Here is a 16,880-nt window from a genome sequence, read left to right as displayed (position 1 = left end):
CCACGTCCCCAAAACTCCCCAGTCTGCAGCACAGACAATGTCTTTCTGCTGCTGACACAAATGATCCCAGGAACAAAAGGGATGGGTGGTTGAAATACCATGACTGGACTCCAGGAGCTGCCAGACACTGCTGCTCCAGTTATTTCTCTTTTTTCTCTGATAGAAAATGCAACAGTCATTTTTAGGGAGAAGTTTCACACTTTCAGGTTTCCAAATATCTAACTTTGGCACACCACCTGCAAACAGCTCAGACACTTCAGTCTTGCCCTAGCCTGAGAAGCAAACCTGTTCTCCATACTGGGGGGACTTTCATCCCTGAGGCCCCCTGGGGAGACATCCCCATGATCCATCAGAAATGGGGCTCATGGCCAAGGTCACTGTAGTGAAATGGAGAGCATAGAAAAATGATAGCAACAACAGAGCGCATTAACAGGGCTTTACCCTTATTTAGGAAGACATCCAGACAGGAATGAGGACATCCTGACCATGTGTGTTATTCCCACAGGGTTTGTTCTCGAAGCCCAGTGGCACTTCTTCTCCTGCGTCAAGTCCCACTGAGGAGCGTCCTTTGTGAGCAGCACAGAGCTTGGCTGTCTGCCTGCTGGGTGCTGCCTGTACCATCTGACTTCTCCCATGGCCGATCCTGCCGGCAAGCTTCCTGCTGTGTTTCACTCCTGTCCTAGGGGGATTTCTGCAGGGCAGAAATGAAAGGTTTGTGTAGTTGCTTTGAGGAAAGCATCTGTAACTTTGAAGTGATGCTGTTTTCTGTGTGTGCCTAAACCCCTCCAAACTGTTTTCTTTGGAAATGTAAATAAAATGTAAAGCCTTGTGCAGATGTGTCCTGTGTTTCCTACAAGCTGTCACTCCTGTCGAACTAGCGTCCCCCAGGACATGAGGGTGAAGGACCTTGGCCACAAAGGCCAGGCTTCAGTGCAGGGAAATGAGCTGGGTTTCTTTGGCAGGGCTTTGAGCTGAATGTTCCCCCAGCTCTCTGTCTCTCCCATCTTGAAAAACCTTGGTGTAATCCTGCCATCATTCTGTGCTTGGTTCTGGATCCCAACCTTCTCCCCAGCATCCTCCCCTTCCTTCCCACAACATCTCCTTCTCTCCTGGATTCCCAGCACCGTGTCCTCTCCTGTTGGAGCAACCTGTTGGAATCCTCACAAGCCCCAGCAAAACAGATGAGGCAGTTCTGCTCCTCCTTGCTTGGCCATGAGACACTCCAGAGCTGAAGACAGAGGAGGAGGTGGGGATGCTCAGCTGGAGTAGGAAGGCAGGACCTTGCTCACCTCTGATCCCTGTGAACTGTGGGGAAACCAGGGGCAAAGCCCTCACTGGGTGGGTGGACAGGAGCTGTAAGCTCTTCACAGGCAGGTTGGAGCCTTGAGCACAGGTTGGGTCCCACCTCCAAGTGACTCATTCCCTCCCAGATACACCACCCTTGGGAAGTCCTACTGAGCTGGGCACTAGAGGAAAGCATCCCCTTGCCCGTTCAGGACATTTTTAAAAAACTTCAGCTGTTGAAATAGTTCTCCTTTGGCTGAACAAACACTGGTTCTCCATCAACTTTCCACTTTAGATTACAAAACTGGAGATCTCTGAGCATCTGTGGTGAGAGGAGGACTGCCACCATGCCCTGTGCTGCAGGCTCTGGTTGTTCGTGTTGCTACAAGTGCTCTCTGAATCTCCTGTATCACAAAAGCGAGATAACATTCTTCAGGCTGAAATCAGAGACTCATCAGCTCCAAAAGCCTCCATCTAAAATGAACAGATGTTCTGCAGATGATATGCCTTTTTCCTCCACTCACCTCCAGGCAACTCCATGCCCTGCTCATATATTCATGTTGACCCCTTTAGCAGGGTCCTGATTGCTCGGCAGCAATTGAAGATCCACAGCACTGTAAAAGGAAGACAAGAGCAGGACATTCCTGCCTTGCTTTTATTTTAGTGAAACTCTAATTGCACAGAAAATAAAAGAGAAAAATTGTTGTGCTGTTTAGCAGTGGAATGTACTGTGGCAGTTCAGATCTCAGATACAAGCCTTCAACCATGCATCCTGAGAAGGTGGGTGGAGCTGATAAATGGCTGGAAGGCACCAGTTAGGAATGCTGACAGTGTTTGCACAGCACATGGTGTTTGATTTAGGAGTGGTTCTTGAATGCTGAGTCTCCTAAACAGAGGCTGACAATTGAATATATTAAAGAAATAAATACTTTATAAATACTTTTATGGATAGTACTATTTTCCAAACTGATGTGCAGTCACAGAATCACAGAGTGGTTTAGGTTGGAAAGGACCTTAAAGATCTCCCAGTTCCAAACCCCCCTGCCATGGGCAGGGATGTAATCTACTAGATCAGTTTCATCAAGGCCCCATCCAACCTAACCTTGAACACTTCCAGGGGTGGGGCAGCCATAACTTCTCTGGGCAACCTGTGCCAGTGCCTCATCAGTCTCTGAGTAAATGTATGTATCAGCACAGAGATATTCCAGCTCATGTTATATAAATATTTATACAATTTTTAAAAAGCACATATTTATTCCCCACAAAGTCACTGTCAAGTTATTCTTTTTTGGTAAAACCAAATTTCTAAGCACTAATATGATTATTCTTATGATTCATATTGTGGTTGCTCATCCAAGGTACAGGCTAATTCTTTCATGAAAAAACAGGGAAAGGATGGTCCCTGCATGAAAGAGCTTACAGGCTAGGAAATATCCCTTTTACATCAAATAAAAACTATGGGCAGAGGAACCAGACCAGTATATTCATCACTCTGAAGGACCAGCCGTGGTTGGTGTAGCAGTAGAAGAGAGTTGTGAGCTGGCAACTATTCTTTTTGCTAAAATGGTAAGGATTTCTGTTGTGGAATCGAATGCCATTAGCCACCCTTGATTCTGATTTGGGGAAATCTCTCAGATGAACAAGGTAAACTCATCTACTGCCTTTCACCCTGCCCGAGTGAAAAGCTTGGGTGAGCAGACAGGTGATGGTCCACCCGTCTTTCCAGCTCTGCAGCTGCAGAAGGAAAGGTTACCACCTCCAGCATTGAAGACATGGTGGATGTGAAGTCTGTCAGCTATATCCAGGACATTATCTGAAACATCTACATAAGCCAGGCCAAAGAATGGGATTTGCAACCCTTAGAGGTCCAGGACACACAGATCTTCCAGGTCTCCCTGTATTCCAGTAAGCATTAATCTTTTAAGATTTATTACAAGTCACAAAACCTGGGGTCCCAAGCAGACCTCACTGGTGCATCCAGCACTACCAGTTCTGCTGGTCTGGTAAAGGGGAAATTCAAGCATTTCTATTCAAAGCAGCAGAGATAACTCAGACAGAGGTTATCATTGAGGATCTCTGAGGATGCTTAAGAGAACCAAAAGCAAAATGTAAGATGGGTTTAATGATAGGTTTACCCAAATGCTCAAAGCTTTCAAGAAGCTGGAGGGAGCTTCAAGAAGCTTTGAGGGAGCCTTTCACGAGGACAGACTTCAAGGGAAGTGAATCAATCTAAATTCTAACTGTTTTTCCCTCTGTGCCTCAAGCTCCTGCTCAGATCAATGCTGTCTTCTGAGAGGATACAGATCCAGCAAAACCGCTGGGGTATTCCGAAGCAACAAAGCTAGTGTCTATGAGCACAATGCAGAATTTGTGCAAATTATTTCCTTATATACCATGCTGTCAATTTTCATAATTAGCATCTCCCCCAGGAAATTTTTTAGGAAGCTGTATTTGTCTGAGCTTTTTCTTTTGGTTGCTGGCAAAGGGAAGCATCTTGAAACAAAAGAGAGTAAGGCAAGGTTGGTAGAGGGGATAACACCCTTTATTAGACAAACAGAAACTGGAAAAAAAATGGAAAAAAAAAAAAAAACAAGCAAGATGAAGCAGAATCTGACAGACATGGGAATGCCTCATGTGCCCTAAAACATGGATAGTTTTATCCATCTGTATCAGATGACCTAATAAAAGATATTGTCTCTCATAACAAACATTAAGTTACATCTCTGGACAATCATGCCCATGGCAATTTTGCCACCATAATGAAAAAAAGACACAGAAGTGATGAGTGACCCGAAGACAAATTTGGAAGCAACAGTGCACTTAAAACCACCTAGAATGAAATAAAGGAGACCCTGCAGGGCTGTGGTCTGGTTCTGGAGAGGTTATTTAGGCTAGCTCTGATGTAATACTCTGTGTTTAATAAATTAACACAGACAGAGAATCATCATAAAATCACAGAATGGTTTGGATTGGGAAGAAACCTCAAAGATTATCTAGTTGCAACCCCCCCCTCCCCCCGCCATGAGTAGGGACACCTTCCACTAGAACAGGTTGCTCAAAGCCCCATTTAACCAGGCCTTGAACTTTTCCAGGAATGGGACATCCACAGCTTTCTCAACCTGTGCCAGTGTCTCATCACTCTCACAGTAAAGGATGTCTTCCTTATATCTAATCTAAATCTCTCCTCTTTTATCTTCAAGCTGTTCCCCCTTGTCCTGTCACAATGTGCTCAGGCAAAAATTCACTCTCTTTTTTTTATAAGCCCCCCCTTTAAGTACTTTCAAGTTCACCTTCACTACATCCTTGTGAGTGTTTTGATTTTGTGATAGTCTTACAACCACTAAATCTGTGGTGCTGTCCACATTCTATATTTGGTGGATACAGGATATTAGAAAACAATGTCATGAAAAGATAATAATCAAATATTTATGGTCAGTTGAAGAGTTCTCAATCTCTGCTCAAGCAGAGATTCAGGTTTGGTTTTATTTACCTTGCACAAATTACTCAGTGGCCAGGGATTGTATGGGTGAGGAAGAAAATGCCACCACCTTGGACAGATTGTAGACACCCTGTAGATCTGTCATCAGTGTGAGTGAAAAATGGGATCAGTGAAATTGTTTGGGATAAACTGTGCTATAAAGCAGCAGTGGAGGCATGGAGGCATTTTTGGCATGGAGGCCAAAAAGCTGTGAAAATGTTTACTGGTTTTGATACAACCAGTTGTCAAGGCAGAGGTAGACACACAGGTACACCTCATGGGGCTCATTGGAGGAACCCTGGGCCTCCCTTGGAAGGGATTATTCAGCCCTTAGTCACCACTCAAATAGCAGCACACGAGGTGTGCTGGCAGCCAGCCCGAGTCCACCCTGCACCTTGCTGGTTGCCAGAAAACTAATGAGCAAGAGCAAATACTTCCGCTTTCAGGCTGTCCCCTCCCCTCTCCCTACACTTGCAGCTAGAACCAGGACTCTGCCTGGGACAAACTGGAACCTCCGTGGCAGCAGCTGGCTGGGAGCAGGGGAAAGGCGACCCAACAAAGAAAGACTAAGAGAAAGAGGGTTGGAGCACAGCTGGGAGCCATCCGGCGTGTGGGGTAGGACACCAGCACTGAGCAGCAGGTTTTCCCAAACAGCTGAGTCCTCAGCTCCTGAGGAAGATGAGTATTTCATCAGAGCACAAGCCCCTTGGGAAGCAGGTCACCGGCAGCCTGCATATGGTGAGTAAGGTATGTCCTCAAGGGCACAATTCCCTCATGCAGGATCGAAGCACCCCTACATGTAGCCCTAATGGGCTACATTTGAGTGGGTGTTTTTCTGCCATATGCTAATCTGAAGACACCAGGCCTTGCCAAATATATCCCTAAGAAGAAGATTCTAGTTAAAAACTAGGCTGACTCTGGCCTGTTTGCACCTGTTGTGTTACAGGAGGGCCAGGTCTCTCACAGGCATGCAAGATCTGACAACAGCAAATAACCAGAGTGGTTCTTCTCCTTTGGCAAGAAATGGAATTCAATTAATATGAACTTTAATTGGTCAATTCCCTAAATAAAAGCCTGTTGTAGGTTTTGGGGTTTTGAAGAAGTCTTATGAGTCTCTAATGATGCAAAACTGCCCTGTGTTGTTGACATGCAGGATAATCAGGTGGGAGCAGTAGTTTTTCTACCTATAAGGAAAATTAATGGCAGTCTCAGACAAGCAGCATGTTACTAGGCAGAAATCAGTGATGAGATTATTTTTTTTACTCTCCTCTGCCCTCAGTCTATTGCTAACCAGTTTGTCTTCTTGGCTAAAAATGAACAATCTCTTCTCCAGACCTCTCTGTATTAAGAAAACCCACTTGCACAGCATCCTATGTTGCACTTTTCAGATGTAAGTTGCAAAATGCTTCCCCATGGAAGTAACTGTTTTACAGATCAGTAAACTGGGGCACAAATAGATAGAATTACTTTCCTGACTGTCACCTTGCTGACTAATTACAGAACTGGGAATCAGCTGCTGCCAGTACTTCCAGTCTGCTGGGAACCACTTTGATGCCAGGCTAAAACCATTAATCAAGATGCAAGAACATGACGTTAGTTGGGCTACTGGATTAAGGAATAACATGTTATTCATTTGTATTAGTGACAAACAGCATGAAACATCTGACCTGCCATCTGAAAAAGGAGCAAAGGCTCAAAAGCCTGAGACTCTCCTGTCAAATGGTCCCTGGTGGGGAGTGCTGTTGGTAGCTCTTGGACTAACAGCAAATCTGTTTGGACTAACAGCAAATCTCTTAGGGAGAGACTTGACACAGAAGAGAGACTTGACACAGAAACAGCTTTGGGCTGTATTTCAGTAGGTGGAAATCACAAGATAGTCTCAGACAGAATAGTGCTTGTCGTCTTGACCCAAGCGTAAATGATTGCTCTTGAGTTGAAAATACCCACACTAGTGCAAAGCAGTATTCCAGCGGGGTCTTTGGCCTGAATCTCGTGTTGCTTCCCTGGCTTGCTTAGGGTGTGAGCAAGTTTCTGCTAAATCTGATTGTTTGCTCCTGTTTAAAGGGAAGGTCTCCCATTGCACCAGGCTGTCTGTTCCTAGTCCCATCCTTTTGTCAGCTCTGTGCTTGTTAAATCCTCTGTCAGCCAATCCAGCCAATCCAGCTCACTAAAATGAAAGAGAAGCAGAGTTGGCATGAGGTGAGCAAGAGAGCACATAGATAGGTACAAGAACAGGACAGGGAGAGGGCACAGGAGCCCTCCCTTCTCTTGGGGTGTGCTGTGAGATCAATTTGCGTCATCCCGTGGGTCTGTACCCATGTGATCCAGCTAAGCACTTAAGTACACACTTCACTTGAGGCATGTGACCAGCAGCACTGAGGCAGCTCTTTTTGTGATCAGATCCAAGAAAGTGCAGGTGAGCTCCTGGAAAATAGGATTGTTTATTGACTCACGCCTTCCCAATGGCAGGTGTGGCCCTGGCTTGGCTTGTGACTTGCATTACAGTACTGCTGGCAGGAGGAAAGGAACTGTCTTCTTTCTTTCTTCCCTTTTCTTTTCATCTGCTGAGTACTACATAAAATGAACAAGTGCAAAGGGAAGCTAGTAAAATTTTTCAGAACTGAACATACAGGAAGGCCAATTTAAAAAGTCCAACTTTCCAGGTATTCAGGCCTCCTTCAATTCACACAATGGTGTTAATACAGAGGGTTAAAAAAAGCAAACAAAACCACAATCTTTACATTTTTTCCCTCTTAAGTCCATGTCAGTTGCATGAAATATTTCCTTTACTTCCTAACTAAAGCCATCATACTTTTTTAGGTGCTTTGCTAAACAACTTCTGTCCTTCACCTCTGACATTATGGATTTTTGTGTTTTCCTTCAGTGTGTGCAGCTGAACTCCCAGATGAGTGGAAGCCAATTCCACCTATTTATAAAGTTTAAAGAGCTTTAGTTTCTCCTTTGAAGAGGAACGAACATTTCAGATGATAAAAATGAAATGGCACAGCTTTGGGCTCTATCTTTGTCCCTCTGCACAAGGGGTGGGTGAGAGTTCACGTACTGCTCTTGCTGTAGGTGGCCCACAGGGACAATGCTTGTAAGTGACTTAGAAGATCAGTGTTGGATCCTGTAGTCACTCCCAGATTTCCTAGGCAGGGTACTTCTTTTCCATCTTTCCCACCAGGAAAATGACACTTTCCTACATCCCAAAGATGAGGTGAAGACTTAGCCATTTAGAAATGTCCAAGTCTCTGCTGCTCTGGTTGCGAGAGTTGTATTAGCATTCTGCATCTGCTTTTTGCAATAAATCAGGTGGAGGTTCCCATCTGATACCCACAAAATGGGAGCTCATACTGCTCTTCACTCATTCTATCCTCCAACCACAGTCATCTGTCTTTTCCTTGACACTTCCATGTTGATGACATCAGACTGATAATGCACATGGCTTTTTGTCACTTTTTTCTTCAGTTGTCACCAATTGTGGAGTTAAATGTTGGTGGGGAGATGTACACGACAACACTGAGCACCTTGAAGAAACACCCTGGCTCCAAGCTGGCAGAGATGTTCACTGGCCAGCCCAAACTCAGGACTGACTCTGAAGGGAGGTTCTTCATCGACAGGCCAGGCACCTACTTCAAATACATCCTGGAGTACCTGCGCAGTAACCAAGTGCCCACCCAGTGCATCCAGGACGTCTACAAGGAGGCATTGTTCTATGACATAGAACCTTTGATCAAGCAGCTTGAGGACTCCCCACAGATCTTTGGGGAGCTCGTGGCGAGGAGGCAGTTTCTGGCTCGTGTGCCCAACTACAGTGAGAACATCGAGCTGATGATCCGCATCGCGAGGGCGGAAGCGGTTGCATCCCGACAGTCCAGCGTCATTGTATGCGTGGTCAGAACCGAGGAGGACGCAGCCAGGTGTCAGGATGCCTTGAACAGTTTGGACATGGATAAAAAATCCGTGGTGAAGTTTGGCCCCTGGAAGGCTGTGCCAAGTATTTCTGATCTGCTGGACTGCATTCAAATGGATGTTGAAGCCAAAGGGTATAAAATATCCTTTCAGCCCCATGTTGCTGAAAAAGTTTTTCGTTTCAAATCTCATGACTTCTTCTACAAGTTCCTGTTCACCTGGTGGTAGCAAAGTGCCACCATTGATAGGGAACATTAGAAAGCAATCACTAGAACAAATTAACCTGGACTGTGGAGACTAAACCACGAGCTACCAGAGGGACAGGAAGAAACGCACAGGCCAACGAAAGGATCTCCTTTGGCTGTTTGCCATATCAAAGAGCACTTAAGAGCCACTTTACTTGGGCTTTAGGGGATAACTTTTTAGAGGATTTAAAAGGCTCCAGAAAAAGGACAAATTTTACTCTTCAGTGTTGGTTACTATTCATTCAGTTCAAAGAGATGGATCTGTGAATTAAGCCAACCTCACTCAGCCTAAGGGAAATTAATAATCCCAAATATGTCTCATGGACATGTAGAGTTGTTCTCTCAGTGCAAATGGGAACAGGCCATATATGTGGAAATCCTGACTGAAACAGTGATATTACCACATACTTGAATTAAATTTGGTTTCTAAATGGGAAGGCAAAAGCTATTCTTCTCCCTCCTTTCTACACTAGAATCTGGGTTAAAAGGAAGGATTCAGTGTCCTATGATTGCTTCTTATTCCTCCAGCAGGCAGCCTACTCTCTACTCAATGTATTTATTACCATTATTTATTATTTGTTCTGAAGGAAAGACAGAGAACCTCAGCTATGGTCCAGGATCAACAAAAGGCAAAAACATCACTGATGTGAGGAGTTTATAATCTAAGGACACACACTCCTCTTTCAGACCACACAATCTTAATCTCTTTCTTATGACATTATTATTATTATTATTATTATTATTATTATTATTATTATTATTATTATTACTATTATTATTATTATTATTATTATATTTCTAACTACATAAGCTCCTGGAAGAATTGGGAAAACCTGCCATGATTTGGTGGGAAGTAAGTGGTACTGAAGCAACAGCCTGCAAATTCGCTTTTACAGAACACAAGTTGCATTCTACAATGTGTTTTTAAAAATCTTAGAATTTGAAAGTTTATTTTTGTACTGGAGATGGCTTGGGTTTAATCAGTCTGAGAATCATAATGGCTGATTTGATAAGGATCACATTTCCTTTACTTCTTGGAAGATGGATTTCTTCCAGTCAAGGACAATAACCACAGAATCATAGAATGGTCCCTGGGATTTCAAGGAAATAAATTTTAAAATTTTTTTGAATGAGGCAGAAGTGCTTTATTTATTGGCATTTTCCCCTCAAGATTCCCCGAATTCTAAAGACCTAAAGTTTTGTCCTTAGGGAACAGATTTGAACCATTCCTAATTAATCTGTGTTTCAGACGTGCTTATCCTAGCATGGACCTCCCCCCAGTGACAGCCATGAGTCACTCCAGCGACTGTGGGGCAGTTCTGCTGTAGGTGTGAAGGGACTCTGAATTCTCTCACATTCATAGCCTTGGTAAGAATGGATGCAGTCAGTGTCTGAGAGGACAAAATGTTTAGGAAATAGGCTCTTTTGATCATAACCAAGTGGTTGGTGGTGCTCAGCCTGGAAGAAGAGAGATTGAGGAGGCCTCCCAGCAGACAAAAGGCTGCTTTAAAGAGATCTCTTACACTTTGTACATACTAAGGGTGGGGAAACTGGCTTAAGTCACAACAAAAGAGATGAAAATTAGATATTAGGAGAAAAAAAATCTCAGTATAGAATAGTTAAAGCCTCACACCAACCGACCTCCTAAGTCCATAGGACTGCTGCCATGAGAAACTTGAATTGGTACACACTCAAATCCTGCATTCAGTTTGGGGTCCCTCACTCCAAGAAGGACATTGAGGCCCTGCAGTGTCCTGGAGAAGAGCAATGGAGCACAAGTCTGGTGAGGAGCAGCTGAGGGAGCTGGGGGCACTCAGCCTGGAGAAAAGGATGCTCAGGGAGGGACCTTATCACTCCTACAACTGCCTGAAAGGAGGAAGCAGCCAGGTGAGGGACAGGACAAAAGAAATGACCTCAAGTTGTGCCAGGAAAATAATCAGGAAAAATGTATTCATTAAAGGGGTGGTCAGACATTGGAACAGATTGCCCAAGAAATTGGCCGAGTCACCATCCCTGAAAGTGCTCAAAAAATGTGTGGATGTGGCACTTGGGGACAGAAATTAGTGGTGGGCTTGGCAGTGCTGGGTTAATGGTTGAACTCGATGATCGTATAATTTTTTTCTGACTTTAGTGATTCTACAATTCTGATGGAAATAATTTTCCTATTTGTTTTTAATTAATTGTTTTAATTAATCATAATCAGTATATTATTTATTAGCATTGCCTTAGTCTTAAGTCACTTTTAGCCAGCACGTAGGTAAGTTTCTTTACACAAACTGCTATTGTTAGAGTTTGATTGGGAAAATCATTGAAACTTTAAGTTTTGCTAAACTAGCCCTGATACGCTTTGATGAACAAAACCTGCGAGAGAGATGTATTTCTGAAAGTGGACACAAAAATGCAGAATTTATAGACTACAAGGGTATTTTGCAGAAACCAGAAGATAACAAGAGACTAACAAAGACTATTCAGTATGTGCTGCAAAACTCCCTACCCGGGAAAAAGATAACAAAAAGACTAAGAAATGGGGACTGATTAACGTGAGAAGCAAGAATAAATAACCAATAGAGGACAGAATACTAATTAATGAAGAGAATTATATAATAGAACTGACGAACAGTCATTTCTTCGTTTGCTAAAAAAGCACAACTAGGTGGGAAAGTCGGCTTAAAATCGAATACTAGTGAAACCTGGGCGTACTTTGTGGGGAAACCGCGGGGCAGACGGCCTGGGGCGGGGTGGGCGGGTGGCTCTGGCTGCGGGGCGGGCCGAGCCGCGGCCGCCATGTTGGGCCCGCGTCCCCATGGCAACGGGAGGCCGCCGGACCATCGAGTGCGGCCTCCGGGCGGAAAGAGGGGCCGCGCCTCGGGCCCCTCCCCGCGGCAGCTCTATGGCTCCTCTTCCGGGTTGCGCGGCAGAGTCATGGCGGCGCACCTGAAGAAGCGGGTGTATGAGGAGTTCACCAAGGTGGTCCAGGTAACACGTCCCCCCTGGGCCAGGATGGACGGCTCCGAGCTCTGCCTGGCGGCGAGAGGTGCCGGCGGGTGAAGCGGAGCTGTGGGGAAACCCGCCGGCCCAGCCCGGCGCCGAGCCTGGGAGCGCCGCCCGCTCGCCGGGCGACGGGGCTGGGGCGGCCCTTGATGGGTTGGAGAGGAGCGGGACGGGTCGGCCCCGAATTTAAGAAGGCTGGAGCTGCCGGAGGAGAGAGGTCTGAGGGAAGATGTTCCCCTCAGGGTGAAGAGGGAGAGAGGTTGTGGAGTCTCACTGGAAATACTCGAGAACAGTCCGGACGCAGTCCTATGCAGTGTGCTCTGAGATGGCCCTGCTTGAGAAGGAGGTTGGACGAGATGACCCACTGTGGTCCCTTCCAACCAGACTCGTTATGTTGATTCCTTGACCTGAGCAGAGCCGCGACTGCTGCAGGGAAGAGAAAGCATCCCCCAGCCCGCGATTGGGGAAGGAATTACAGCGAGTTTCTGGGCTGCTTCAGGCCGGTGGGAGTGGGAGAAGTTTGCCCTGGATTAGTTGTTTGGTGTTGGAAGCAGCAGAATTTGATCCAGCCTAGGGTGGGGAGAGGCCGAGTTTCGCGGGGACTGGGACTACGTGGCCAGGACAGTAACAGCCACGGCGGCATGAGGATGTGTTTCTTCCTCAGATGAATGAAGGAGGGGCTAATGACTGCCGTGGGACATGGGAGCTTCTTTAGGCCTCCCCATGTTCAGTCTGGGAAGGAGTGGGTCTGGATACACTGTGTTTCTGAGCCGTGTCCCTCTGCCCACAGCAGCAGCACGAGGACCTGTCCACTAAGAAGCTGCGGCTGACCAAGCCCAGCAAGTCGGCAGCGCTCCACGTGGACCTGTGCAAAGCCACCTCGCCTGCAGATGCCTTGCAGTACCTGCTCCAGTTTGCCAGGAAGCCCGTGGAAGTGGAGAGCGTGGAAGGAGTTGTCAGGATCTTGCTGGAGCATTATTACAAGGTGGTGAAGCTGGGAGTCAAACATGCTTACTCCTTCTGCTCCTGTTTGCTTGGTGTGGGACATTGAACAGGGGCTCACAGGCTCCTGTGTTGCTGACTCAGTTGCCAACAGCCTGGGCTGAGAGTGAGCAGCTGTAGCCCTTGACCCAAGTGATTTCTGATTGTGTTACTTGATCCCTGTGCTGATGGTTTCAGCAGCCTGTGACAAGTTATCCTGCACATGGCCTGTGTGGTAGTTAACTTGGCAAGGGACAAAAGCCATGTCAAGTTTTTCAGGGAGCCCAGCTGTCTAGAGCTGTTTCAGCTTTATCCAACACTTTCCTGACTGATGTGTCCTTACCTTGTTCTTAATTTTCTCTAGCAGTGGAGAAACCTTTTCGTTATTGCTTATGTAGTAAAAAAGAAGCACTTTTAAAATCACTGAATCATGGAATGGTTTGGGTTGGAAGTGACATTAAAGATCATCCACTTCTGACCCCTCTGCTAGGGCAGGGACACCTTCTGTTAGACCAGGTTGCCCAAAGTTCCATCCAGCCTGGCCTTGAGCACTTCCAGGCATGAGGCAGCTTCCCTGGGCAGCCTTCTCTGGGCCAGTACCTCACCGCCCTCTCAGTGAGGAATTTCTTCCTAATATCAAAATCTATGGAGAAAACTGCCCAAACTTCTCCAATTAGCAAGCAGTGGAACAAGGAAATGGCCTCAGGCTGCTCCAAGGAGGTTTAGATTGGACATTTGCAAAACTTTCCACACTGAAAAGATTATCAAGCACTGGAACAGGCTGCCCAGGGCAGTGGTTGAGTCACCATCCCTAAAGGTACTTCAAAGATGTGTAGATGTGGCACTTGGGGACACAGTTTAGTGGTAGACTTGTTGGTGCTGGGTTAAGGGTTGGACTTGATGATCTTAGAGGTGTTTTCCAACATAAATGATTCTCTGATTCTATGAAATAGAGTTCCTGGTCAAATAACAGATTATTTGTACTTGAAGTTTTTTTTGTAGCTTGTATTAGAAGAGAGACTCAGGAACCTGCAGACAAGATCACACTGGCAAGCGCACAGCCTGTTACAGAATCCAGCTTTTAAAAATACTGCTTTCAAAACTACCATAGCTGACATTATTTTACTTAAAGACAAAATTTTCAAAAAAACTTGTTTCTTAGTACTCCATAACACTTATACTCTCCCTGATCATCCAGAAACCTGACCCTGAAAGCTGTAACTGCAGTGATGATTTATTTGTTTGGAGTGTCATTGTTTTGTTTAAGATGGTCCTGTAGCCTCGTGCTCCTTCATCCCTATATATTTTGGTAGGGCAGTCCCCATACAGTCCTGATGACAGCATCCATTGTTCAAATACATAGCTTCAATCCTAAAATAAAAAACGCATCTCAGTTCAGTTGAGAAAGGGACTGCTACCTTGGGTGTCACATTTGTCACTTGGAGGCTGTGTGTGGCACTGAAGTCTCTCTTAAACACTTGACAGATAGAACAGTTGTAACTGTAAAATTTCTTGTTGTAAGATGGGATATTTGTTACTGTAATTTTTCTGCAACTCTGAATGTTGCACAAATGCTTGGTAAGATCCATGTATGACATCCAGATGACTTTTTACCTTTCTACTTTGCATTGGATATCCTTGGCAATCCAATGAAAGAGGGAGTGCATGAGTCTCTAGAAGCCTCAAAATAAATCTCTAAAATGCATGAGCTTTAGAAATTATTTTTAAAGGAATATTAATTGATGAGGGTTACTTATGTAATTATCACCTCTGACAGCATTTGCTGTTTCTTAAATGAGTAGATGTATGTTTTCTTTTTTTTCTTTAGCCTTGCTGTATTGGGGTTTTTTTTGGATGTTGTTTCCTTCCAGGAGAATGATGCCTCTGTAAGACTGAAGATTGCATCCTTGCTGGGGTTGTTGTCAAAGACTGCAGGATTTTCCCCAGACTGCATTATGGATGATGCCATTAACACCCTTCAGAATGAGAGTAAGTCTCACTTTTGATGTGGTGCTTGAGGTCAAGGTGGAATCATGCTGTCAAAGCATTTGGGACAGTGGCAAGGCCTTACATCTCAGATGTATGATTGGGAATTGCTGCTTAGAGTATTTATTTTCTGGTTTTGGGAATGATGACAGATAACACCACCACATTCTGAGGAGGAGAAGAATGTTCCCCTGACCCTGCTCTATATCTTTGTTCTAAAGGAGTGCAAAATTTGCTTTTGCATCTCCATCTGAGAGCTGTTACTTCTGAGGTTTTCTGTTCTACAGGACAGTTTTGCTTAAAATGGAAATGTGTTTGAAGAGGAGTTTTTTTTTATATCATGCTAGAGGCCAGCTCATCAAGCTGTATCAACAGGAATGTAGCCAGCAGGTCTAGGGATGGTATTATACCCTTTTACTCAGCACTGGTTAGGCCACATCTGGAATACCTCATCCAGTTTTGGGTTCCGCAGTGCCAGATTAGTGCTGGGAAGGTTGGGTGAGTTCAGCAGTACCACTGAGGTGGTAGAGGACTGGAGTATGTGATGTACAAGGCATAGCTGAGGGAGCTGGGCTAGTTCAGGCCCTGAAAGGAGAATGTTTCAGGGTGGCCTTCCAATGTGGATCAGTCTCTGATCCTGTAGCTGGTAAGAGTTCAGCAAAGTAGTGCATAGCATTTCACTCTTCTGTTTTGCAGAGTCTCACCAAGTCCTTGCTCAGCTGCTGGACACCCTGTTAGTGATTGGCACAAAACTCCCAGAGAATCCATCTGTCAGGATGAGGCTGGTGGAGGTAGCCTGCAAGGTAAGGAAGCCTCCCTGGACCAGGAAACTTTTGTCACTGCCACAAGAAAAAAACAAAGGTAGCCAGTATTAAAATGATTTTAATTTTTCTCAACAAACTGTTACAATACTAACATTAATAACTGCTAGGAAACATAGCACGATGTTTCAAAGGACTGAAAGAACCATAAGAATACAGTTACATCTGCTCATCTCTTGTTCCACAGCATCTGACAGATTCTTCTCATGGTGTAAGGAATAAGTGTCTGCAGCTAATTGGCTGTCTTGGCCCAGTGGAAAAAGGTGTTGCAAAAGAGGCTGAAAGCCAGGCAGCCAAAGATGTCCAGAAGATAATAGGAGATCATTTTAATGATCAGGACCCTCGAGTTAGGACTGCAGCTATAAAAGCCATGGTAAGTGTAGCTGGTACCGTGGAAGAAATGGTTTGGGGTTGTATCAGGAAGCTGAGAGAGGGCTGCAAACTAATCCACAGAGGTTTGGTTTAGAGATTATTTTAATTAAATTCGTAACAGCCTTTTCAGTGTATCAAAACTACCTGAAAAAATAAGATAGGTCTTGAAATCTTCGAGTGGCCTGAGATCTGAAAGGGCATTTGAGTGGTTCATAACTTCTGTTTCAGCTATAGCTGAAGCAGCTTTTCAACTTGTTCATTCTTTTGGGTGTGTGTAGGCTCTTTCTTTTAGTGACAAATTTATTTCTTGATTTAGTATTGGTTACCAGAACTGCAGTAAACTACTGGTGCTCCAAAATGCAGTAGGTATCTGCTTATGATAGGAAACCTGTGTGATAAGTCCAGAAAGAAGTTTGTTTTAAAGCAAACATGTAGCCTCATGATTACATTCGTTAGCATTCTCTAACTGTTCATGAGATACTATATATATATATATATAACTGTTCATGAGTACTATATACTGGTTTTTCTTGTGTGGGGACCCTTCAGAAGCTTTTAGCTTTGCAGAAATGCAACCATAGACCATGCATTTCAAAATACTGCTTAATGTGAGTTGCCTGTAAGTGTATGGGATATAGAAGTTTCTCTATTACCCTGAAAGTTTATTATATAATGTTCCGTGTAATGTGATGGCCAACAAGGATCTTTGAATTAATGTTACTAAACTCCAGAGAAGGAAGGAAGACGCGTTTGAGGAGATCAGATTGCACTTGAATCTCTCTGAAATCTCCCTCTCCTGGACGTGTCATC

General features: G+C 44.8%; 2 protein-coding genes and 1 long non-coding RNA gene across 4 annotated transcripts in view; 2 read left to right on the top strand and 1 right to left on the bottom strand.

Moving 5' to 3' along the window:
- The first annotated feature begins 5,290 nt into the window (after positions 1–5,290).
- KCTD14 (potassium channel tetramerization domain containing 14) lies at positions 5,291–9,619 on the top strand. 2 transcript variants are annotated; one of them, XM_053970783.1, is made up of 2 exons: positions 5,291–5,500; positions 8,231–9,619. In XM_053970783.1, the coding sequence occupies exons 1-2, from the start codon at positions 5,441–5,443 to the stop codon at positions 8,900–8,902; spliced, it is 732 nt and encodes a 243-aa protein (XP_053826758.1). In that variant the 5' UTR covers positions 5,291–5,440; the 3' UTR covers positions 8,903–9,619. The 2 variants fall into 2 exon arrangements, with proteins under 2 accessions (XP_053826758.1, XP_053826757.1); XM_053970782.1 differs by having other exon boundaries at positions 5,291–5,509.
- On the bottom strand, positions 6,596–8,379 carry LOC128803644 (uncharacterized). The gene is made up of 3 exons (XR_008435795.1): positions 8,290–8,379; positions 7,216–7,333; positions 6,596–6,929 (listed from the first exon to the last, which is right to left on the bottom strand). It is a non-coding gene; the product is annotated as an uncharacterized LOC128803644 (long non-coding RNA).
- Positions 9,620–11,569: 1,950 nt separating the features above from the next.
- Positions 11,570–16,880, top strand: part of INTS4 (integrator complex subunit 4) — a 32,995-nt gene continuing 27,684 nt past the window's right edge. Inside the window, exons 1-5 of the mRNA XM_053971074.1 lie at positions 11,570–11,895; positions 12,701–12,895; positions 14,763–14,880; positions 15,574–15,680; positions 15,886–16,071. Of these exons, the coding sequence (XP_053827049.1) occupies positions 11,704–11,895; positions 12,701–12,895; positions 14,763–14,880; positions 15,574–15,680; positions 15,886–16,071 (798 nt within the window). The 5' untranslated portion in view covers positions 11,570–11,703. The remainder of the gene's footprint in view (positions 11,896–12,700; positions 12,896–14,762; positions 14,881–15,573; positions 15,681–15,885; positions 16,072–16,880) is intronic.

The sequence above is a fragment of the Vidua macroura genome, chromosome 2 (assembly GCF_024509145.1).
Source record: "Vidua macroura isolate BioBank_ID:100142 chromosome 2, ASM2450914v1, whole genome shotgun sequence".
NCBI classification, from domain to species: domain Eukaryota; kingdom Metazoa; phylum Chordata; class Aves; order Passeriformes; family Viduidae; genus Vidua; species Vidua macroura.
Note: the sequence above shows the minus strand (reverse complement) of the source record. Positions and strands in the feature narration are given on the sequence as shown.